We start from the raw sequence: 26,079 nt of genomic DNA, 5'->3' as shown, positions 1-26,079 counted from the left end.
TTTTTCTCTGATTTCATCAAGAAAATTAAGACTCTTGTAGATTATCTAATAAAAAAATTCTATCATAATGCAGCAAGACAGTCTTCAAGGAGAGGAAAACTTCCTCTGTCATATATCATGGGTTAAAGTTATATAGAGGATTGTGTGTTATTTAATGCAAGTTAAAACCCAAGCTCTACAGACAACATTACATTTGATGGATCGGACTTCAGCTGCCCAGGCTTCAGTTCAATTACATTAGTCTGAACATTATATCTGAAGCTCACTCTATATATCAGAATATAAATGCAGAGCTTGTTCTTACAGACTTTTGAGGAACTCTAAGTAACACACCTTGTATCTCCTAGTATGAAAAAAACCACAGAGGATTTCCTTTTGGAGGAGACCTTTTCCACCTTGCACTCAGAGTGGAATGAATACCCTACGGAGCTTAGACTGAATATGTAATATTCCCTGAAGCAGAACCGAAAATAATTCTGAAATAGTCTGGAAAAGCCATTAGCAGTGACCTCATGCATTTAGGATTCTGGAAATTGATGTAACAGGATCAATTGCACACACTCTGTTTAGCTGAGCTCAGAATAAAAACTATTTTATCATATTTTAGAATCTTCATCCTATATACTTTTATTTATCCTTTTGATAATAAACAAAGTATTCACAGGCAACTGGCAAGTTCACTGTAAATCTATGTAGCAATCCAAGAGGTGTCTTCCCTTAAAAGAAGAGGTGCCATCTAAGGACATAAATGATCTGCCTCTTATCAGTGCCACATTTCTGGGAATGGAAAAAAACAAACCAAAGCCAAAGGAGAAGAACCACCTTACCTTTCCTACATACTGAGGATCTGGTCCCATGTGTTCTTCTAAAACAAAGAACTGATTCCACACCCATCCACGCTTTGGACGATGATGCACTTCTGTTTCGCCTTCTATGTGTTTGGTTTGATTCCTGGTCACCTTGATGGAGCCATGGTGAGCAGCTCCATAACATCTTTGTACAAAACAGAGACAAACTAGGACTGGGCAGATACAAGATGTACTTGTAATTCTCATTGTAGGATAAGATTCCTGTTCAAGGTTTTCTTTCTCTTGTCCTTTTCAGCTGTAATCCTTCAATAAGTTCCCGAGAGTGAAGGTGAAGTCTGCTTCAGAAATACAGTCCAAATTAGGTTTTTCTGCTTGTTCATGGTTTAGCTGCCCATTTGGGAAAGCTCAAATTATATTTACATTATGAAAAGCTGACTGGAAAAATTGATATTTCTTCTGAGGTCTTCACAATAGAGTTCCACGGCCGACCATTTTCTATCTAATATGAAAAGGAAAGAAAGACACTTACTCATCACTAAAACCAGCAATTTTCAGTTTCTGACCTTAGATTATACTCAAAGTTGTACTAAGCACTCAGTCAAAGACTACCATTGGAACTAAAATTTCATTTCAATGCTTCCTGTAAAAGCATTTCCTGATTTTTATGTTAAAATACAGTAAGACAGCATGACTCCCACAAGCTGTGAAAACACTCATAATTAAAACCTGGATGATTCAGAACAGTTCCTTTGGCTTTTACCTACAAATCATTGACCTGGTCTGGCAGTAGAACAAAATCACTGCTACAGTGTCATTAAATAGTGATCGCTGAATCATTTCACATGAGTTTTTGATGTTCTATACACCACACAGATATCCAGCTTGATGAAAAATATCTAGTCTATAATGGGTTTTGAAAGAATGCCACCAAAATGGGCTTCTAAAATTCTGAGTCAATACTAGAGCATACTGACAGGAAGCTTCAGTCAAAATGTGTATTTTTACACATTTTATATAAAGCGCACCTTGTGATTTATATAAATTCAAACCAATATCATCTAGGACATCATAAAATTATAACATACTGACAGGAATTTCACGTTGTTTTGATATCACTATTTTCAGTATATTTGCAATATTTTCTCAGCCTCAAAAAGGAAAATGTAACAATTTATTACAATAATAAAATGTGAATATATGTGGAAGGTGATGTAGTGCTTAAAGCCAAGTACCTTGAAAGTAAAATATTTCTTCAATCTTAGAGAAACAGTTACATTAAATAAGCATTTGCTCAGTTATCTGATGATGTCAAAGATTATCTCCATATCAGTCAGTCCATCAGGAGTCTGAAAACATGCAATTGAAACTACAAAAATTGGACTTTTCCTATATTGGTCTTTTTTGAGTATCATAAAGCTACATAAACAGAAACATAAACCACGTAAACAGAAACAAAATTAAACTAATTTTCTTTCTAGATTTCATAGGAACCCAACAGAATAAATTCAAAATCCCTAAAGAGGAACCAAAAAAAGAATTTAGAAATCAGACAGAAAAAGTACTGCAGTGGAAGAAAATTTATTAGGTGTCTTTTGGCTGCAATTTTGTTTGAACTTATGTTTCTCTCAAGTCCATAACCAAACCTCTTAGCTGAAAACAATTCCTCATCAGAACAATGGAAGAATACTTCAAGACCACTGAACATTAGAAATAGACAGAAAAGACTTTATTTTCCATTGCTAGTACTCAGTTCAGGATAGTGGGTATTGCTGAAGTGAAGAAAGAATTTCAGTCTCTTGTGGTTGTGCAGGAACTCAAAATGAAACTCTATACATCATTTTCAACTGAAGAAATAAGTTTTTAGACATCTAGCATTCCCCTACTTGTTTCCAAAGCACTTTAGTCTCCCCTCAATCCCAATGAAGTCCAAGACACCATTCCCTTAAAATTCTGGCATTCCATCTCTGAAAAGGTTTATATAACATGAATAATTATTATCTCTCATAAATTCAAATGTGAATTAATAGGATTTTGTTTACAGTCAAATGTTGTATGATGTCTAAATTAGATCAGGGATAAAATCCAGCCTTTCTGGGTCTCATATTTGTTTCTGGGTATATTTCTTAGTTTCCTTGCCTTTCTGCATTCTTTGCTGATTCATATTAAAAATAATTTTTTACCTTGAGGCATGCAGTTTCCTTGTATAGATTTCTATGCATACAGATGATCTATTTAAATAGATTAGTCATCATTATACTTAAGATGTATATTAAAATTAGAAGTGTCTCACAAAATATTAACTCTTTAGCTTTATCCATTCAAGTATTATTTTTCTTCCCTTTGTTTCTATCCTGAGAAATGCCTGGGAGCCATTCATAAGACCAGAAGCAGCAGGTAATAACTTACAATTGGTATGTAAATGCATTGAGATTTCTCAAAATAGCACATTTAAAATATATTTTAGATTATTTACTACTAAACTTTCTTTTACAAAAATCTGTGGAAATAGTTGAGATGGAAAATTCTGGCCTCATAAATTGTGTATATGAGTACAGAAGCTACCAACAAATCAGGATTTACTAAACAGAACTTGTTTCTCTTCCCTCTCAGAAGTCATCCATAGGAAAAAAAAACAAACAAACAAACCAAAACAATCAAGATGGAGCCTCCAAACTGTTATGCCACAGTCACATATGAGCCAGAACAAATATTAAGGACATAATTCATTAATAGATATATAGATATAGATATATGTGTGTATATGTATATGCATATAATATATATTATAAATAATATATATACATGTGTTATAATATTAAATATATTATTCAAATACATTGGAAAAAAAAGATAAAATACTACAGCAAAATATGAAGGGCTTTTTTCGTCTTTCGACTAAAAAAGGTCTGTTCATCTTAGCATTAACATTAACAAGGAGGCAATACATTTTTATTTAGTAAAACCATAATTTTATTAAATTCAATTAAGAGATTTAATTTTAAGCACCTGAACCCAAAATTAAAGTTTTAAAATCGTTTATTCTGAACAAATATACATAATAATAATAATAACAATAATAACAACAGTAGCAGGAAAAAACATTGCAATATCTACTTCCTGTTATACTTAGAAGTTGATGCCTTCACCAGTTCCTGAATTGTACATGAAGCCTAAAGAATCATTTCCAAAAAGAAAAATTCAGCAATCAAAAGAGGAGGGGATTTAAGTGTCAATTCTTTGAAGTGTTGCACCTCTGGAAAACATCTTTGAAGCCAAAGCCTAATTAATATTCAGTACAAAGGTCGTTATTCAGCACTCTCCTACTAAAGGTCTAGAATAAGCATTTAATAAAGACCTGACACCCACTCCAAAAGAAACCTCAAATCTACCTTGAAGACAGCAGAGTGTGTCTGCAGGGGAAAGTTCAGACGGAAACAGCTCACACAGTTAACGCAGAGGAGACAGTAAAGCAAAGACTTGGCAAGAAACAGAAGAAAAACAGAGGAGAAAAAAAAAAGAAATGAACTTTCTGAAATCCTTTGAATTGAAGCTAACACACTGAGATGCTGCCTGCTCATTGCTCTTGTCTGCAGCTTCAGAGTCAGTTTCTTGATTTATGACTTTTGTTATAAAGATTCATGCATCTGCAGAGTAGACTTGTGTTATAGCCATCTCCTGGGAGCCCTCATGAAAATGAGTTGTGTAGCTCGAGAGACTGTCAGAGTGAGTTAAAATGAAAATAATTAAATAAGGTGAGATGGGAAAGTTCCTCCAACATTGCTGGAAATCATTACAGCACAGTAGTTACTGCTTAGTGTAAGACCCTATAATGAATTCCCAGGAAACTTAACAGGAGCAGAGTGATGCAAAATGTGTATATTTCACCACCGCAAGGAGATGCATCTTTTGTAATGGATCTTGCCCAGAATCTCAGTGTCTTCTGTCTTCCATCAAATTGAATCTTATTTGAATTCCTCTGAATGATCAAGTTTTGCAGATGCTCATTTAGCACAATTCCACTTATTTTTTTATATATCCCTTTTAAGTTCCATGGTGATAGAGTGGCAATTAGCTATGGAGCTTGTAATAATTAAAATTGTTTATATGCTTTCTGACTTCTCTTTATGCCCTCTGCCCTGTAAATCTCCTCCTATCAGAAAAAAAAAATTGATTATCAAAATCTGAGCAGTTTCAAATATCTATCATTTATATTTAAACACCCCCAAAAAATCTTACATCCTGGACTGCCTTTTTTTTATTGCTTATTGCCAATATTTTATCCTTCAGCATGGAAGAAACAATGGTGTATTCACCTGGAGACCAAAGGCAGAATAATGCACTAGGGTCAGAAAGGAAAATTGAATGTGATTTTTTTGTTGCATCCTTTGAATAAGAGTTTGATAGATTGCCAAGAGAACATACAGTATTCCTGAAGACCTCAGGTAAGTGGCAGAAAAAACAGTGACATTTCTAGGTAGATGAAGGAAAGTTGTTCATCTGTAGTTGATCTCCATTCTCTGTTCCCAAGGCTGGTAGAGCTGAGCTATGGGAAGTTACACAATAAACTGAAGCACCAAGTTCTTCTCAGCCTAGGTAACAGAGAGACAATATATAATTGTCTGTCTTCTGCACATGCTAGTCAATCTGACAGAAGTAGTGACAAAACTGTTTTGGAATGCATTTAAAACTGTATTACACGTGACTATTTTGCCTTTTTGTTTTTTTAGTTGCACCTATGTGTATGAGACTGAAAGCTAAGAAAACTCTAATTAAGAAAATGCTCTTGAAATAGTTAAATAGCGATTCCAATAACTAAAAATGTTTTAACTATAGTTCTATATTGGCAGACCTTCTAGAAATGGGAAACTGGACTCCTTTTTTACTTCAATAGCATAAAGAAATTTCCATTAATTGGTCAGATAATTTCATGAGATATCAAACTCCTAAATTATTGCTAAATTTATTTGTAGGTATATTACTATTCTGAAACATAGTCTTTATCACTCTGGAAATTGATCAGTTTCCTAAAGAAATATACAGAAAAAAGCATTGAATGCCCCTCTCCTCATCTCTTTAAACCAGCAAATCTAGCTGATGTCTGTAGTGTGTCAAGGGGGCTTATTTCTTGTAACACTCTTTCACATCTACACACAGCATTTGATAAAGAGCATATCTATTAGTAAAAACCCAAAAAGTGTCTGTAGTAATCTAATACCAACTATTGTTTACCTCTTAAATTATTCTACCTAAACTCCCCTGTACAGAATAAACAGAAACAACAACTAAAATTGAAAAAAAAATAGAAGCACCTCCATGAAAAATAAAGACTGTTCTTTCATATATGGCAACAGAAATTCTCTCGTGTGAACAAAAGGGTGGATAGGGGAATAAAAAAAAAAAAAACAACAAAACAATACAACATTATAAAAAAACATAGCATGAGCAAAAATATATATGAAAGAGACTCTGTGAAATCACTGGAAAACAAATCAAGACAGAGACGCAGATTGGAAAGTTCAAGTGGAAACAGTTGAAGCTGTAAGAGAAGATGTAAAAAATCCAACAGTACAATGTTTACAAAATGTTTGAAACATATTTAATGAAGTTCAAGAGAAAGACAGTTGAATAAAGGAAATATGAATTTGGAACAAAAATTATGGAACAAAATTCCACAAGGAATATGGATTTCTGGGAATTGGTATGCTGAAAATGGCAAGGGAAATAGAAAGCTAGTATATTTTTCCCTACCATTTTTACATTGCATACCCAAAAAGCTCTTATAACTTTCACATTTTCACATATAATTCACGGATCAAGGCAACTGCTAACACATTTGATATCAAAAAATTAAAAAATATATACCATATAAAGAAATAAAACAGTATAAGAACAACTGTAGAGGCTTAATGACTACAAGTTGTTATGCAGTATGTGCAAAAAGCTGGGATATTCTTACATTCAATTTACAATCAGAGAAACACATTATACAAAATTAATTACTTAGATCAGTACATCACTCTTGCTGACATTGCCCAAATGAAAATCAAGAAGAGGAAAAGAAATGCCCTCCTTTTTATTTTTTCTTACCCATTATCTCCTATCTACCTACAAGGAAAGAAACAGTTATACCAAAAGCTCAGGAAGAAACAAAAACCAGCAGACATATCCTGAAATACTGTTAAGGGGAAATCGCATATTTTTGGGCATTCTAAAGCAGCAAAACCAAAACAACAGAGAAATCTTTCTCATGGGTAGGCAAGCTAGCTGTTCCTCTGAAAAGAAGTTTACATAACAGAAAAACAATCTGGCATTACAGATATGGGTTTTACATGCCCTAATGTTGTAATTAGATACCAAAAAAATAGTCACTGCAAAGGTAAAAATAAGTTTCTCTACCCATGGGATTTTTTAAAGGTAAAAGTAGCATTTAGCTGCAGAGTCATCATTAAGTTGTTTTAAATTATTTCAGACAGCAAAGTGTGATGGATTTTTCAACACCATCCTGACACACATAATCCACACTTATAAGACTCCATTCCTCTTACTGCTTTGGAGCTCCATGGAGAAAATGTCAGAAGATTCCATAAATTCTACAGGTTGTAGCACCTAGGATTTCTTCCAAAAGTGTTCATAATCCAGGCTATTTTTTAAAGTGTAAAGCCTTTCTCTTTTTCTCTTTCCAATTTTTCTTCCAATTGAGGCATATACGATTTTCAAATATTCTTTTTACCTTCAGTTAAGTATTACATAAGTTTTATTGATAATTAATTTTTTCTTAATTAATATTTCTTGTTTAGTACTCAGCTCCAGTAGCTTTGAAGTAACAGAAACTGATATATTACTATTCCATAAAAACCACAGAAAATAAATCTTAGCCATCTTTTTGGATTAACAACTGCTGAATAAGTAATTAGCTTATAATTATTATTATTAGCTTATATATTATATAAGCTTTTACATTATATAATTATAATTATTAGCTTATTTCACTAGTTTTCAGAGGTTTAATTGAAAGATAGTGGATTTGTTCATATTTGCGCTATATGTTTGGTTTTAGACAGCTTTTACCTAAACCTTTAACCCAGCATAAGTAGGGATTCTTCTTTATTTCTAGCACATAACGTTAGTCAGATGTTTTCCTTTGTAAAAATATTATGTTGTTTTAATAATATCTTGAGATTGAAAAATAAAGAATATAAGACCAGAGATGACTTTCCATTCAAGCATTAACACCCTGAATTTTCTAGGGTGTTTTTGTTGTTGGATTTTTTTTTTTTAAGTTATACTTTGTCAAGGTGAAATAGAAAATATCAAACTTTACTTTAAAATCTTAGCTGCAGCCCTAGCAATCAACCACAATAGGTTTGATTCAAGGCCTAGATAAAAGTTAATTTTCTTTTTCTTTTATTTTTATCTCAAGTATTAGAAATAATTACACTATTCAGAGTCTAGACGGCCTGTTAATTTACAAAGCATTAAAAACTTACCTGGTTGGCTGGAACAGGTTGCATCAGTTAAAGCTGGGGCCACAAAAGAAAACAGACATCATATGAATAAGAGCTTTTGCAACCTCATAACTGTCTACAACTTCCTCACAAGGGGAAGCAGAGGGGCAGACACTGATCTCTTCTCTCTGCTGGTCAGTGACCTGAGGAAATGACGTGTACTTGTGTCAAGGAAGGTCACAACCACCTGAGGGATGGTTGGGCACTGGAACAGCCTCCCCAGATAAATAAATGGTCACAGCATCAAGCCTGTCAGAGTTCCAAAAATACTTGGACCATGCTCTCGGGCACATGGTGTGACACCTGGGGATGTCCTGAGCAGTGCCAGGAACTGGAGTTTGATGGACCTTTTTGGTCCCTTCAAACTCGAGATACTCCGTGATTCTACAATTATTAGTAGAAGAAGCATCACATTCCTTACAGAAGGAGGCATGAACTGTGGTTCCAGTTTTGTTATGAAGAGAATTTTAAGGAAAGCCTAGCAGCACCTGCAATTAAAAGAGCACAGAAATGCTGAACCAGTGCAAGCAGTTCTGGCCAAACACCTTCCCGCCTGGATTAAAGGAGATTAGTCATGTGTTTTATCTAGTTGGGCTTCACTGGGAAAGAAAACCCACTGGAATCCTACCTAGCTGTACCATGAAGATGAATGAAGTGTGAAAAGCCAAAAGAGGCTTAGAAAATAAATAGTCACCCAAAAAAAAAAAAAATCCCATATTCGGAAGGTTTTTATGTTGGGAAAAAAACTTCTGAATATTTACTGGGCTAACATCTGATTTATCATTCCTTTTTTGAAAAATAAGACAGTCAAGACTGTTGTTTACCAGTGTCTTAAAATAGCAGATTTAATAGGAGTTCAACGAATTTGTAACAATAAATGTGGAGTCATGATCAGGGTATTTTCTTCTGGACTGTGCACAGCTTGTCACTAAACACAAGCTTTAATGGATTTCTTAATGGATAGCATTACCTGAAGCACCATTCACAAAAATGAAAACCAGCCACATTACACTAGGTGACTAATGCAGCACCTTACATGGCCAAGGAGATTCATTCTAAATAGTACAAATAAAGGATTCTAAGCACACTGACTCCCAATATAATACAAAAATTAAAAACCAAAACAAAACAACAAACAAAAACTACAAAATCCTCTAAATATTTCAAAAAACGTTATTCAAATAAAAATGGTTTTGTTTTATTCAACAACAGTAATAAAATTTTTCAAAAAGTTGTGGAGGAGGGGGGTTCTAGTGTTTTTTGTATACAAAAATGTTAAATTTTTATATACAAACAATCAATGCTCCATAACAAAACACTATCAGCCCTTGAAATTTTCATTAGAAGCAGGTTTATCATTGCCAGACCCAAACAGATGGGCCACATAAGATCCTTACCTGCTGAAAATATATCAGAAACACTATGCAATCAAAGTTGTATTGCCATAGCAAGATTTTTAAAGGTTATGTAATCAATGCTTTGATTAGATGATGTGCAAGATGAGCTGTGTTCTGCTATGCTGTCTTTTACACTAAATGGGAGTGGTTAACTCTAGAGATTATTTAAGACTCCTTTATTTTTGAAAAAATTATTGAAGATGGCTATTAGAAAGCATTCTTATATTCATAAATAGGTACAGGAAATTATTAAACACTACTAAAAATCAATGGATTTGATACCCTGATGACCAAAGACATTTTAAGAAAGAGAGTTAAATGAGTTATGAAATAGATCTTTCTTGAACAAAAAGAGATTTGAAAAGTTTGCAAACAAGACTGTAAAAGTTCTTAATCTGCAAACAGCACTGCATGTACACAGGCAGATAATGAGCACTGCATGTACACAGGCTATAATGAACAGATAATCTAAACATGATATTAAAACAAGATTAAGGGATGCAGTGCCATCCTCAGTTGGCATAAAAATTATTTTGCTTATCATAAACAGAGATATGGAAACTACAGGATGAAAGAAATGAAATGGCATAACCAATGACTGAAGAAATATTTTTGCAACTCTACCCAAATGATTTGCACAGAGAGTGACTGTCAGAAGCACAACACAGTAACAACACAATTAGTCAGATGAAATCCAGCCACTGTTTCTGTAAATATAATTGCACACACAGTCATGCTAGCCATTACCTGCTGTGAAAGGAACAACTGTGAAACACAGAGGGATGATTCATTAATCTGACTCATGTCTCTCTCTGCTCCTCAACCAGAGAGGAAACTATCTACATTTATATCTGAGGTCCATGTGCTAGTCAAGGGTAATACAGGCATGCGAGGCAGTGCAAAGGTCCCATTTTATTCCCAAAGCAGCAGAGGCTTTTCTTATGTGCCGTTTCTCTTCCCAAGGAACTTGCTAGCAGAAAAAGATCTCACTGATTTCTTGACTCATTCCTCCCATTTATTAAGGTCAGGTCACCAATCAGGGAACAAAGCAAATACATGAGACACTGATGAGCAATTACTTAGTTTAAATAGAAAGAACTTGCAATAACCCACTTGTGTATAGTCCACATGTACTGTTTGTCTTAACAAATTGTTTCTCAAAAATGAATAGCAAGAGCTCCTCTGAGCACTATGGTAGCATCCCATTGACTAGCAAAAAATAAATGGAAGAGAGATCTAATGCAGATATTTGAGTCTTCAGAAGCAGTTAAAGGCATTTACCTCTTGTTCTTTGCTAGTAGTTCAGCACTGCACTTTAAACTTCTTAAAATCATGTACACTATTAATAATAATCTTGTTACAGAAATCTTAATAATACATAATGTGCAGCATTTTTGGGGGGTTTCTAGGCTGCACACAACTGTTTAACTGCAGAGGAATTTGTTGTCTGGGTCAGGCTAACTGAATAAGTGTTCAGAAAACAGCAAATATGGCAAAACAAGGGGCAACAGATAAGTTAGAGACAGAGCCAAGAGGAATGGCCCAATTTCACAGAGACTTGTGAGAGAAGCAGATGAATTCCACAGGTCATCCCAGAGGCATATGGGGGCTCTTTTGGACAGTCAAGTCTTGCAAAGTCCACACTGCCCAGATGACTATGTGAGTACGACTCTCTAAAGCTGAGACTACCTATAGGTAATGCTACCAGAGATACTGAGCTTCAGTGTACTTGTAAAAAAACTAAGGCAAATAAGGAAAAGGTAATTATAGGCCCTGGTTATCACATAACACTTTAACTCAGATGTCCTTAAGTCTGTGATTGCTCCTGTGAAATTTCTTCGGCCAAACATACTAGAATCTGTTAACCAAACAACTTCACTATTCTGATGTCTCCACTAGATATGCATGTTGTACAGGTGTGTACCAATGTGAACAAAATTCCTACAAGCTCCCATCTTTCAGGAGTTGCACTGGTCTGTTTAACTTTAGAAATAAATCTTCCCCAATTAATTAGTTTTTGCCCAGTTTTCCATTTCCAGTACTCAAAGCTATTGACAGGAAAAAAAGAAAAAAGAAAAAAAAAGAAAAAAGAAAACTCCACAGCTAAAAACCTCAATCATAAAAACTGTTTATAGGCACTATCAAGAAGAACTTCTTTTTTTGAGGGTGACCAAGCACTGGAATGAATTGCTGAGGAGTCTGTGTACTCTCCCTCCCTGGAGATATTCAAGAACCATCTGGAGAAAATCCTGTGCAATGTTCTCCAGGATGACCTTGCTTGAGCTGAGAGGCTGGACCAGATGACCCACTGTGCTTCATTCCAACCTGGCCCAGTCTTTGGTTCTTTAATCTTGCATTTTTTCTATCAGAAAGTGAAAATTCTCTTGTATGCATGCTGGTTTGTATTGTATACATATATGCTTTTTTTTTTTTCTTTCTTTAAGTGGAGGGGATCCATAAGCAGGATGAATGGAATGCCTTCTCTGTCTTAAGAAACGGTGCATTAGACAACATGGTATTTGTAAAACAGGTAAAAATAGCTATAAAAATGGCAGTGTACTTGTTAAATAACAATGTTCAGTTATCAGTGAAAGTCAATATTGACATAAGAAAGACAGTGACATTTTCTTCTGTTTGTCTGACTATTTGATACCTTGTTTTTTCTAACATCTATGCATATCCTCACAACTTTTATTCTCAGGAAGACAAGATGACACCAAAACAACAACAAAAAATTCAACTCTCAATTTTTATTTGTGTAACAGTGTCTATGAACACATATTATTTCATTATATTATTTAATGAATGCTGTTATATTAATCTTTAAGAAATTAGTTTTGTGCTAATACTAAAACACACAAAATCATGTTCATTCCTACTCATCTTTTGAGAGCAGAAAGACTTATTTTTATTTCAATTGCTTTTTACTGTTTTTCCTAAGCTTCTTTTCTGAGGCAGAGAGACAGTTCTTCATTCCAGCTTTTATAACTTTTGTGTTACTACTTTTTTTTTTCTAGATATGTCACCTCAGTTCTTCCTTAAAAAGTTCTATGTTATTCTAGGAAAGTTGTTTTTAATTTAAACAAACTCAGACTTTACTAATGGTCTTAAGATTCATTTGAGTTTCACACAGTGAACAATTTTCACAAACTAGTTTAAAACTTAAATAGCAAACTGTGTTAAATATACTAATCCCACTGATGGCCATAGACTTTGTATATGCAACTTTATTTCATGCTTGTGAAAATTTTAGCTTTCATTCTTGTCTTGACGACTTCACAGGAATGTACAAACAGGTAGATAAACAGAGATTTAATGTTCAAAACACAACACCAGCAAATCCTCAGAAACAGAAGGGGAAGGAGAATCTAGGTTAATCAGTAGGATCATGTCTTAGGTTCTGATTGAGCAAACAAAAAAAGAGTTACTTAACTTTAGACCTATTAAAGAAAAGCTCATTCACATTAATTGGCTTGTCTGACTAAAACTTAGCTTAAAATGAAACCTTGTAAGATCATTTTGATATTGTCCATAAATGCATGGTATTTTTCATAAAAGCACGGTGCATGATACAAGACTTTCTACTGTGAGTTGGAGACCTTCAAGAAATCATTCACAGTGTGCTTAATAGGAAAAAAAAATTGGACTCTGCATTCAGAGAGAGCCTCAAACGGTAACTTGCATGTTTTCTGGAGTTAGCTTTTTTTCTGCAAGTGAGCAGGATGAGGGTTTAGTGATGTTGATCATCACTAAATGAGCATCAGAAAAAGAACTGAAGGACTAGCAAAATTGCACTCTCACTTTAATGGAGATGGAAAGCATTTCACAGCAAGAATCCGTATCTGGGCAAGGGCTTGTATCTCATTCCCATTTTGAGCCTTATTCAACAGTTCTTACACTGTGTTCAGAGAACTCTATTCAAGCAAGTCATGAAAATGGTGGACAAAGATACCTAAATAAACATGAAAACTATCTTGAACAAGTTTTAATAAGTTATATCCTACTTATGAAAGCAGTCATCCAGCAAAGTTACTAGAGAGAGAATAATTTAAAGAAAGATAGAACAATGAAAAAGAAATTTTAATGTGCAACAGCTTCCCAGTTTGTTTTTTTATTTTTTGTGGTTTTTTTTTTTTTTGTTTTCAAATGAGGCTTGGAATATTTAGAATGGAAACAATCAAGACAAATAATAACTAAAATTGTGTAGCTATAATTTCATCTGTAACCTGCTACTTTTGATTAAAGTTAATAAATATTTCATTGTCAAAAGTACATGAATTTCCTCATATTCTAACATAGAGCTACTATTACTAGATATGGATTCGGCCATTTGTGAGACTACTAGCAAAACCTCATCAGCCTTTAGGAATAAAAAGGATTCAGTTATCAACAAGCAATAATCTTCAGATAGACAGATCATTATTAAAAAAACAAAAACAAAAACAAAAACAAAAACAAAAACAAACAAACCAAAAACTACCCACAGTGATTAGAAAAGCTTAAAAAGCTAATAAAAGTTCATAATCCTGATCTGATGCAGATTTAATAGTATTAAAGAAGCTTTAAACCTCTTTCTTCTTCATAGAGAAATTGCAAAGGAGGCTAAGGCAACTTAGCAGTTAGGAGACTAAGGGGCTGCTCTTGAACCCCAGCTGATCTCTAACCCCAGCTGATGGCTGATGGAATAAGAGCTTGAATTGCAACTATCTTTCACTCTAAAACCCATCCTATGCAGGAAAAACAGCCATGAAATATTTTGTTTGTTTGTTTTCTGAGGCAAGATCACTTCTCAAGGAGCAGAACAAAGCTTCATTTTCTTTTCATGGTTATGAAATCACCTCCTACACACCATCATCACCAGCAACATCATGCAGCTTGCTGTAAATTTAAAACTTGAATACAAGGGTGTTTTTTCTAAGACTCTGAATTATGAGATGCTGACTTTATTGGGTTTGTACACATCTTGATATTGAGCAGTCTGTAAAAGAATACCTGTGTCAGATTTAAGCAACACTGACAGGTGTTAAGCACTTGTTCCTGCCCCTTGCACGAAAATGAAGAGCTCTTACATGATTGTTGCAATAATGCAGATTTGCACATGAGAAGGAAAAGAGACACATGAAAAGATACATACACTGAACAAAATATCCAGTAAGAATATTCCAGTAAAGAATATTCAGTGCTTAATCCAAAGGTAATGAAAATAAATAATACTGAAGAACTAAAACAATTCTGAATTGACACTGATTAATTATTAGAGTAATAATATTTTGTAGTATTTCCCCTAAATAACAGAAAGCAAAAAAGGCAGTTATCTGTTTTACTATTCCAAAGAATTAAATATTCTGTTTCTGTAATCCAAAGAACCTATTTCTATAAGGTATGAAATTTATAAAATAGGGAGTTCTATGTTTTCTAGATTATATTAGCTTTTGTAGCAATTTACGTAATACTTTCCACCACATTTCATGAAAACAGTTATTCTTGACTTCTGTTAGTTTACAAATAGAGAGAAAATAGTAAAAAGGAGTTCAATGTTATACTGCACTACAACCATTACTCTTGGAAAACACTGGGGAAAGGACTGAAATTCATTAAACTTAAGTCTTGTCTTCTACAAATGTTTTCATAATCAATTGTATTGATCAGTTTGGACTCTAAATTTTAAATTAATAAAAAGTGTGTTGTGCGGGGTTTTTTTTAGATTTTCTACTTCAAAATCTGAGTTTATGTTTTCTTTAGAAACATACAAAGCCCAGTTCAATTACAAAATGTATATATAATTAAAAAGAAAAAGGACAAAAAATAAAGAGGAAAAATGTAATCAGGATTCAAAATATGTCCAACATAACTTCTTGACATTTACGTTTCCAGTTATTCTGTCTGTAAACAGGAAACATGGATCAGAGCAATGCTTTTTGTGAACAGCATCTCTCCAGCTCTGACAGCAAAGGACAGAGCTTGAGCTCCACAATATGACCAGGCATTTGGGTTAAAGGCCAGTGCTGCCTGTACTGTGCTCAGACACCACATGTACACTCACACATGTGTAAGCCAATTTTCGAAGATCTCATCCCAGTGTATTTGCACTATACCAGGGATTTTGTCAATCAGGGACATCTCCCGCTGTAAAAAAAGGTCAAGAACAGACCAATGTATTATCAAGAGGCAGAGTTCAACCCTGTTCATTTCAGCATGTGTTCAAACAAATGTCTAAGAAATACAGCCTGCTATGAGGAAACAGGAGTTTAATGCATGAACAAGGACATTTGGTATGTAGTTTTCCCATTTAAAAGAGATTACTAAAGGATAAGTATATCCTATATATAGACTGTAAGATGCCCTTAACATACCTTGGATAGAAAATCATTCAAATATACCATGTTCATAGACTACTGAAAGAAAAAATTAACTTATTTTAGCTAACAGATAAAAATAAATGCAAAGCACGCATATATGACAATAATATTTGGTCCTGAAAACTACCTAGCCATAATTTCTTCTAGTAAATATCCTATTAATTTTTACCATACCCTCCAGGTCTTTTGCCTTATTTATACATGAAAGAAAGCAAATTTTCTACTGTCAGTAACTAAATTTTACCAAAAACTTAATTATATAGCTAAACATCTTGTGGATTGTAGTGAGGTTTTTTCCTCCCTTTCATCTTCAACCCTTCACTTTTTTATTATATGGACTGATAAATCAAAATGGTTTTTTATGCAATCTGGTTATATACATACATGATCTTATTCTAAACACAGGCATTCTAAATACAGAGAAAAATCTCTCTGCATTTCTAAAATTCACTTTCTGATGCACATCTATTTTCTCTTGATAGCAAAGAAAAAAACCAAAACAACAACACCACCTCTTCATAAGCAATATTTTAGAATAAAGAAGTTGTAGACAGGAGGGGTTCCATCTCATCTACTACAGCTGCCTTTAGCAATGGTGTTATGAAAGTAAGGTACTAGAGACCACACTTTTTTCTAATTCATTTTTTACTGCATTTTCACCAGGGAGAAAGAAAATGAGACTCCAGGGAAGCTGACTACACATTCTAGTGCTAAGACACAACCTACAAGATGAGAATTGTTTGATATGTAAAAAAATAACTGAAAAAATAACTGACTGAAAGCAAACAAGTTATGGTACAGCTCTACTTCTATCTATTTCAACACTCAACCATAAAATCCAATGCATCAAAAATTTACATGTCAAAATACCATGAATCACCAGAATAACATCAACGCAAAAAAATCCAGCTCAATTTAGTTTATCAGTATTTCTTAAATAAACACAGTAACAGCTATGTACTACTGATGTCAATATACTCCCACTCTGCACAATTACAGACCATCAGAACAACTGTTCATCAGTGACTGAACACTCTCAGTAATCATGAACCTTCTCATATGCACAGGCAAGGCCTCAAACAGCTAATGTCAAAGTAATCAGTCTTTATCCCCGACACAAACTCATCGTACGTGTTGTGTCCTGAAAAATAATCTTTAGGGAAATACAGGAGAAAATATTCTACATGCCCACAACACAAGTACTTTGTAGCATCTCTTCAAATAAATTCTTTAATAAGAGTATAATTAGTGCCAAGTGCGTAGGAAAACCCTTAGATAGCAACTCCTCTGATCCTGCTAGGCAGGGCAAGATTTTTACAAGTAACCTAGGATCAGAATTTTGTTTCCGAAAATAAGATCATCAGCTATGTACTGCTCACAAAATTCTGGTAAAGGGATTATAAGCCTTGCAATCGTCATCATTCTCTCCAATATCTTACTGAAATCTTTTGGTTTCAATTCTACGATACTTGCAATTCAGTGACTGACTGCTGTGTACAACACAGCCTTGACTTTGATTACTAATACAGTATTGCAGCTACTCCCCATGGCAACTTGCTTTCAGATAATTTCTATAAGCCATATTTCTACCAACCACAGGAGATGTCCTATAATATCACAGTAATTCCTAAAATATGCAATGTTTATTAAAAAAAAAAAAAAAAAAAGCAAAACACACCACTTATTGTTCCATTAAAATCCCACAACCCTTGTAGCTTGTGTAATTTATCAATTTTCTCACTTTTTCAGTTCCGCCCTTCCTCTCTAGCAAACCAGTATTCATCACTCAGCAGATGAAGCTAGCTTCCATCCAAAACCCAAGGAGACAGCAGAGGAAGGTGTGCAATACCTCAGAGGCAGAAGTATTGAAACTAAATTTTGTGGATGGAAAAAATTTGTAGCTAGACAAGACAGAGGATTTCCTTCAACACTCCGAAATGGTCAAATTTGTGGTCTACTTCCTCTGGTTTTCCTCTCATTTCCTGCCATCTCAATTTAATCTAGTTCACTTAATGGACAGAAAACCCTTCATCTCTTTTAGCTGAATCAGTATTTCTCTGGCTATTGTGCTGCATATGACTTCCCAAGGAAATAAATGAGTGCCAGACGTGGTACAAAAATGAGAGTGAAACATAGCTGACAGCCATAAATATACTAACAGTGAACAAGAAGATTGATTTGAGTGGGTCTAATCTGCTTCCTAGGTACATCCACATTAAAAAAACGAAAATACTCTACGCTCTTTCCAGCTAGTCCTATTCCACTAAAATACGACACTGTTCTTTTAATTTCCTACATGCTGTTTGCTGCTGTAAAAGGATCAATATTCTGTGTATTCAAAAATATACAAGGAGCAGTTTGTTCCACTGTCAGGGGGGTCTTATGGCATTGTCCTTCCCTGCACTTGTGTATAAAAAAAATACACTAGACTATATTAAAGCCATGTTCATATTTCCTCAGGTAACAGAAGTACAACCAAGTGCTATGAACTTCTGCCTCAGCTGCTGCAATATTTTGAATTGCAAGAAAAGTAAAAATTTCATTTTAAACTAATTTGTTCAATAATCAAATTTTGAATGCATTATACACTAAGTGTAAGGTTTAAATATTTTTCTTGTATTACTATCCTAAAACAACAGTTTAAGTCCATAATACACTCACAAATACATTTAAATGCTTCTAAGGCTGAGCTTCACTGATTAGAGTTCATTAGTATAGCTCAGCTTCTCACATCCAAATCTATCCTGTAATATTCATTATTATATCGTGCTTTTTGCTACAGAGAGAGTTTCTGCTGTAGAGAAATTGAAAGCAGTTAACACCTGCATTTTGAAATTGAAATTTTAATTTGACATGAATCAAAAAAGCATTAAAATTAACAGACAAGCATGCTGAAAACAAAGCTGACAGTCATTTTTAGTATATAGCAGAGCAGTGTTTTTAATAGCATGCAAATACTGTTGACAGGCATGTCTTTATTCAATTAGTTCCTAGTTTCCAAGGGCAGAGTAGTGTGCACACATCCAAACTGCGTTTTCTAATTTTAGAGGCTTTGTATATTGAATATTTCAAACTACTTAGTATCCAAATCAGTTTAACAGAATGCCACTTAAGGTACTTTTCAGTTTTGGCTTTCAATAATTTACGTTGTATACCTCAACACTGCTCATGACCCGATCCATAATTACATCCAAGCAGATCTCTTGGCCTTCTTTTTGAAGTATTTCACAGTAGTTATACTTCTAGGTGGGCACATTTTTGTATGCCTCTCAGTATTATAAAAGTTTCGTGCCAATCCATCTGCATGTCCTATTTACTTCTGTGGCTAAAATAGCAGGTAAAACTGGCACTTACTGTTCAATGGTTGCAGGGCACTTCTCCACTCCTCCTTTTCCAAGTGGTTTGCCAAATCAAACCTACTGCCTCCTTAGCTGCTGGGAAACAAAAACAAAAAAACCCACACACATGTCAGAATTCAAGAAACTGAGGGAGAGGGTATTTTACTGAAAAAATCTCTTAGGGAAAGGAAAGAGCAGTGTAACAGTGGTATTAACACCAACTTTTTCTCATAACAGCTAACAAGAATGTGAACAAAAGATCTCTTCTCAGGAGAGCTGTGGTGGGACACAGTCAACATCTTCAGGCAACAAGAACAAAAAAAATACCAAAAAATTATATTAAAAATATAAAAAAGAAGCATAAAGCCAGCTTAATTGTTTGTCTTTTTATCAAACTGCGAACTCTCAATAACTCAACAATTAATTATATTTTTCTAATGCATTCTCCTCTGGTCAACTGTATTAAAGAATTAGCAAAGGTTTGTCTACAACCATCAACCATATCAGTATCATTTTTTTTATTTGCAAATGCAAATGCAAATGTTTACACCTGATACAAAATAAAGCTTCTTTGAAAACACTTTTGCTTTATTTATTTTTTATAAAAAACCTAAAAATTTCCCCTGGAGAAAATGCAATTAAAAAAAAAGGCAATTGTAAGAAACACATTTTCTGAAGTACCTGAAAGCTGCTGATTGCTTAGCATTCCCCAGAGGTTTGAGTAAGCAATGCAGTGCTAACATTTGCTGCTCAACAGAGTTATTAATAGTTGTGATTCTAGCACAAATAAATTGTGCTGGCATTATTCCTATAACACTAGTGTGATGCAGGACCTCCTTTACAGTAAGCCTCATTTACAAAACACCAGATAGCATCTTAAAAAATTACAGTTTAAAGAGTCATTTCAAACATAATATATATTAGACATGCCACCGTGTTGAGCACAATTCTGTTTCACAAGGTATGTAAAATGCATCATGACTAAAACATGAAATAGGAACAGTTTGCTTTCTAAAAGTCAGTATCATTCTCACAGTCTTGTCAAGACCACACCAGCTACAAAATGTTTTTCTATTCACAGCAGCTGGTGGCAATACTGACAGACAACATGAAGACCCCTTCATGGGCTGCAATGCAGAATCACTCCTTACACACTGCAAAGAGACAGCCTCTGTACTGCATAGGTGGAAATGTAATAAAAAATGTATTAAAATATGTATTTTTGAAGAGAAACCTTCCCTGCATGAAAATAGCTATTATTTCCATATTACAAGCAGAAAAATGAGGCATGCCCAATTTCATGGGGTAAAATCTACATGCAAGCAGCAGTCAGATAAAATGAGATCTGAACCTCTACTCATTCTACTTGAGTAACTTTGCAAGGGACAGAAACACAGATGAGCTGCTACCAACGTCATATCCTTGCCAAGCTACAATTAAATTTTTATCAAGAAAGTAATTTTTTAATTTCTTTTTCATTGGCAGTAATACTTTTTTCAACTTTCTGTTATTCACATTTGTATTCTGGCACTGCAGGAAACCTGAATTTAGAGATGAGAGATCCTGTAAAAAAAAAAAAAAAAAAGCCTCTTTTCTGAAGATAGAGTACTTAATCAAGTGCTTAATTATTTTGCCTTCCTCACCTATTTCAATTTAATGTCATTATTCTCATCTCCAGAATGACACCTGCCAGTACAGGTGTTTTACTTGGCATTTCTGTGTGTGCTCCTGCAAAATGAAAACAGAGTTGGAGTCGGGACAAAACAGAGGGGCGCAAACCAGGACATTATTGGAGTTGTTCCGTGCTCTGATCCCCAAGGCTATTCCAGGGAAAATAAAATATTATTGCTACTATATTTCAGAAGAGACCTGGGAAAAATGTCAAGGAATAGAAAGGGTGAAATACTTTTGTATCTTTTTTATCAGAACTCCTAGAGAGAAAAAGGCGAAGGAATTTGCAAATCACCAACAGAAAAACAAAAGAGGAAAAGTAAGGCCATGGGGCTATGGACCAGTTTTGCCATTAGATCACAGGGAAAAGCACAAGTGAGATATGCTGCAAGACTCCTGTCTTCTACTGCAGATAACACTGAGTGATTATAAGAAAGGTGGTGACAAATCTTTTACTAGGGCCTGTTGATATCAAAGAAGGGATGGTGATTTTAAACTAAGAGAAGGTAAATTTAGACTGGATGCAAGGAAGAAGCTTTTTACAATGATGTGGTGAAGCACTGGAACAGGTTTTTCAGAGAGGTTGTGGACACCATACCTCTGGAAACATTCAAGGTCAGGTTGGATGGGACTAGTAAAAAAAGCATGCCTCATCCATCAGTGAATGTAACTATGCTTATTTCAATCAAATAGAGAAACATTCACCTTCTCACAGTGACAGCAAGAGATATGAGTTTATAACTTTGCTTAAAAGCATTAGGGTAACTCCTGCAGTTTTTTTGGGTTCAGGTCAGTGATTTATCTGTTTGTTCTAAAATGAGAATGGCTCCACAATTTCTACTAGACCCTATTGCAGCATTAAGCATCATCTGTCTAGTTTTTAGAACAATCCACTAACTTTGCTTATTTCTCTCTGGTCTCCAGCTTGCCTTCCTCATCCTGCATCCTTTCTTTGTTGTGTAAGAGTTTACTGATGTTAGTGATATATTTACTAATCAAGACTAGACACTTACCTTCCAGAAATGGCTTAGCTTTATATTTTATTCCTGGGCAGAAATAAAAATCTTATTAAATTATTTCAGATAGCAATTACTTTATTTGAAAATATTCATGTGTTGTATCTCTTAAAAGATGCTGAATGCTCTTGTCTTTCGTAACCTTGCAATTTGTGTAATTCTTAATGAAGAATATAGTTAGTACGAACTGTCCATCTGCTTTGGATCATTATTAATATTTTCTCAATTGTTCTGTTGAAAATTACAGTGTAGCATCACAAATCCAGTTACAATACCCCTAATTATAATCTCTGCTGAAAGAATGATCCAAAATGATCCTCTGGAAGTCTAAAACATTTATAAAATGTGGGCACAGGAGAAAGGAAAACAGTTTAGCTAACAGATGTATTTTCAGTGCTTGCTGAGGAAAGATTGGTTGTATATTCATCAGTCCTACCAGTGACTGACAGAGGTAACTTTTAGGAAACAACTTCTGGGAACCAAATTAAACTGCTGAAATGCTGTTTCTGAAAAGGTTATTTATATTATTTCTTAAGTCACGTCTCCCACTATACAGAAGTTATTATTACTAGGGAGAAACAAACACTGTATGTGCTTATTCCTTTCACTTATGATTAAAGAAAAAAACAAGTGTCTGAAACAATTCAGTACATCTTTTGACCAAGTGCTAGATAAAATAGGGTGCAATCAAAGCCTTGACTTGAAATGTGAGAGGCTTCATTCCTTGAGTGGCTTCAGTAATTGCAGTGGGCTTACTGGCGAAACGGGCTAAAGCTCATTGTACAGAGCAGAACACATAGCACTAAATTTTGTGGTCTGCTACACACCCCTGAGCAGAGCAAGGAGTTATATTTAACTCATATTCCAATTGTGCCAACAAAAAAAGCTCCTGGCAGATTAAGAAAAGAAGTAAAGTTCAACACTGCCTTCTGTGTCTTGAAGAAAGTACAAGATACAGATAACAATTTAAAATAATATGACATATATTATCAAGTAAGTTTGAAGTGAGGAAGACAAGGTTTTTCATTTTTCTCTAATTATTTCCTGAGATACAGCAGAGTAAGATCACTAAGATCATTTTCCTTTAGCAAAGCCTAAGGTTGGAAGCTTTCAGGTCTCTGTTAGGTGCTTACATCCCCCGGTGTGATGCTCTTGTTTCTATACTTTGCTGGAATCCCACTGAGCAAATGGATTGCATGTGCAAGTGCGGAACAAAGTCAGGCTTTTAGTGTGACAGCTTTTCTCCCTCCACTGGCTGGGAGAAAGGAAAAAAGATTTGAAGTATAAAAGAATAACTATAAATCATTTCAGGGAATATATTTGCCATGCAAATGTGCAGCAGGTTTTAGAAAGCCATTATCTAAGGGTTACACATAATCAACATTAACTATATGCTTACACAACATAAAACCATTAAATTTCAAGTACAGGAAATAAGCAAGTCACTTACAAGCTAAGTAAGTCACTTAACTCTCTTTTCAGTGTAGTTTAGTCACTGTGAGAACAGAACAAATAAAATTAGCTACCATCTGACATCAGTATTTTTAAATTCTCAGAGCAAGGGAAAAAACCAAAGTACATTGATGTAAAGTAACCTCTGAAACCTCCAGGCTGTTTTTGCATTCCTTGCACAGGAATCTTTAAACCCAATGGCACTTTGGTGCCTTATGCTATGACACTGAGACATGAACACATGGTGTAGGCAGACTTCTAACTCCATGGATATAACACCCACATGGCCTGGAAAACCTGTGATTTACAACACTCTAATAGAAATTCAGGCAATGGTCTACAAAAACTTTCTATGAAATTACTCAAGCCCAACATATTTCTGATTAAGTATTTTGCCTTGAGGCAAATATGACTTCTGCAGCTCTGTCTTTTTTGGAAAACTAGTCTTCAGGAATCACAGGCCTCTTTTTCCAATGGTATAGTCTGGAGTAAGGAAGACATTGGTGGAAAAGAACCATATTAGGGAAAGTTTAAATATTCTGAACACACATAAGCCCATGAAGTCTGATAGAAAGCACCCACAACTATGGTGGGTTATTGTGTAGCAACCAGAAGAGGTTCTTGAAGACTGAAAGAAAGCAAATATCACTCCAAAATTCAAGAGGGACAAGGGGAGAGATCCAGGAATTTATAGGTTTATCAACCTCACTTCCACCACTGGGATGGAGCATCTAATACTGGAAAATTTTTCCAGAAACGTGAAAGACAAATTATCTGGAGCAGTCAGCTGGATTTATGAAGTGGAAATTGTGGTTAACCATCCTGATTCCCTTCAATAAATGAGGAGACCAGCTTAGTGGCTGAGGGGGCAGCAGTGGGTGTTGATTACTTCATCCTCATCAGGGAGGCTTTTGACACTGCTGTAACATCTTCACAGACAAGCAGATGAAGTATGGGTTATGCAAGAGCACTGAGGTGGACTGAAAACTGGCTGATGGGCCAGGCAGAGAGGGTTGTGGTGAGCAGCACAAAGTCCAGCTGGAAGCTAGTGCTGTACCCCAGGTGCCACAACACTATTTAGATCTTCATAAATGACCTGAAAAATGGGACATAGTCCACTCTTCTGGAGATTGCAGATGATATAAAACCAGTGGTGGGTGTGGGGAGCCGAGATGAACCAGATGGTTGTACTGCCACTCAGTAGGATGTCAACAGGCAGGGGAAATGGATAGAGAGCAATGCCAGGAATTACAGCAAGAAAAAACACCAAGTCCTGCAACTGGGGAGGAATATGTTCACACAAATGACAGATCATTCACAGAAAAAAATATTTAATGCCCAATTCCCTTAGGCTGGTGTACAGACGTATGGTATATGCTATAAGTATGCTAGATGGTCTCTTGTGAACTGTTATGCTTGAATTCAAACACAGGAAAGTGATCTTGGTTTCTGCTGTTCTGTGAGGGTTTTTTTTGTCACATATTGAAAGTTTTCAAGTGACCAAAATCCCTCTGGCAATGAATGCTAATGAATATAATGATTCATGTAATGACATGACTTAGCTTTACCCTTCAAGAGCCAGTGCTGCTCTGTCTACAGAGCAAACATATGCATTCTCCTGATACAGAAATTGTAAACTAAATGTGCAGCCTTGCAGGGAATTCCAGGGACTTATCCACAGGTAGAATCTTCTATATAGCTCTGATGATGCAAACCCTTAGTGAAAAATAGACTATATGGCTGAACTGAATGATTTCTCTGTATCATAGATTTTAAATCTTCAAGAAAATATTGTACCGAGAAAGGGATTGGTGAACAGTTCTGATATCAAGAGTACAGTTAGACAGTAATTCAATCAAAATGCTTCAATTTATCTGTGTAAGTTCTTCAGAATTAGACACCTAACACGGTTCAGGCAGGCATTTTCAGCAGTAATGCCAATAAATAAGCACAAACTGGTAATTTCTTTATCAAGTTTTTGCACATTTTCATATATCATGAACACTTGTTGCTATTTCTTGTGCTCCTGTTAGTTTACTTTCACATTATATGTAGATAGGGGTGATCTCAGCATATAATACATCTGGTCCCAGTGAAATATTATCATTCAGTTATTCTACAGAGATCTTTGCAACACACAGTTTTAAAGTACAGATTATACTGTGTTAACTTACATGCAAAGAAATGTAAGAGGCCACCAAGTGTGGTTATAAATTACCTTACCAAACCTTTTGAGCAAGTGTAATTTGATGTTTAATATAAGCAGAAATAGTGTAAGATTGCCTGCCATTTTGACATCATATATATAATTCAGCTCAAGGAATGAGGAACAAACAATGTGATGCAAGGCTTGTGCAGCAAGGATACTGCAACGCCCCTCCCTTTAGCCTAATAAACTATGTGGTCTAGACTGTTTTGAATGCTATAGACAGATGCAAGCACTTGAATTTAACCTTAACTTTGCTTTAGTTGGGTTTGATTAGTGGCAACTGGGTAGCAAACTATCTTTAATGATTTTAAAGTCTATGAACT

The 26,079-nt window shown here is 34.9% G+C and overlaps 1 protein-coding gene across 7 annotated transcripts in view; it reads right to left on the bottom strand.

Moving 5' to 3' along the window:
- Positions 1-26,079, bottom strand: part of CDH18 (cadherin 18) — a 495,634-nt gene that overhangs the window by 158,927 nt on the left and 310,628 nt on the right. For 3 of the 7 annotated variants that reach the window (XM_063162451.1, XM_063162508.1, XM_063162480.1), the window contains 2 exons: positions 19,425-19,504; positions 828-1,308 (listed from right to left, as the gene is read on the bottom strand). In XM_063162451.1, coding sequence (XP_063018521.1) covers positions 828-1,055 — 228 coding nt within the window. In that variant the 5' untranslated portion in view covers positions 1,056-1,308; positions 19,425-19,504. Of the gene's footprint in view, positions 1-827; positions 1,309-19,424; positions 19,505-21,051; positions 21,116-26,079 lie in introns of those variants that run through there. The other 4 variants (XM_063162461.1, XM_063162489.1, XM_063162498.1 and 1 more) reach the window with 2 other exon arrangements.

Source organism: Melospiza melodia, chromosome 1 (genome assembly GCF_035770615.1).
Source record: "Melospiza melodia melodia isolate bMelMel2 chromosome 1, bMelMel2.pri, whole genome shotgun sequence".
In the NCBI taxonomy this organism is placed as follows: Eukaryota; Metazoa; Chordata; class Aves; order Passeriformes; family Passerellidae; genus Melospiza; species Melospiza melodia.
Note: the sequence above shows the minus strand (reverse complement) of the source record. Positions and strands in the feature narration are given on the sequence as shown.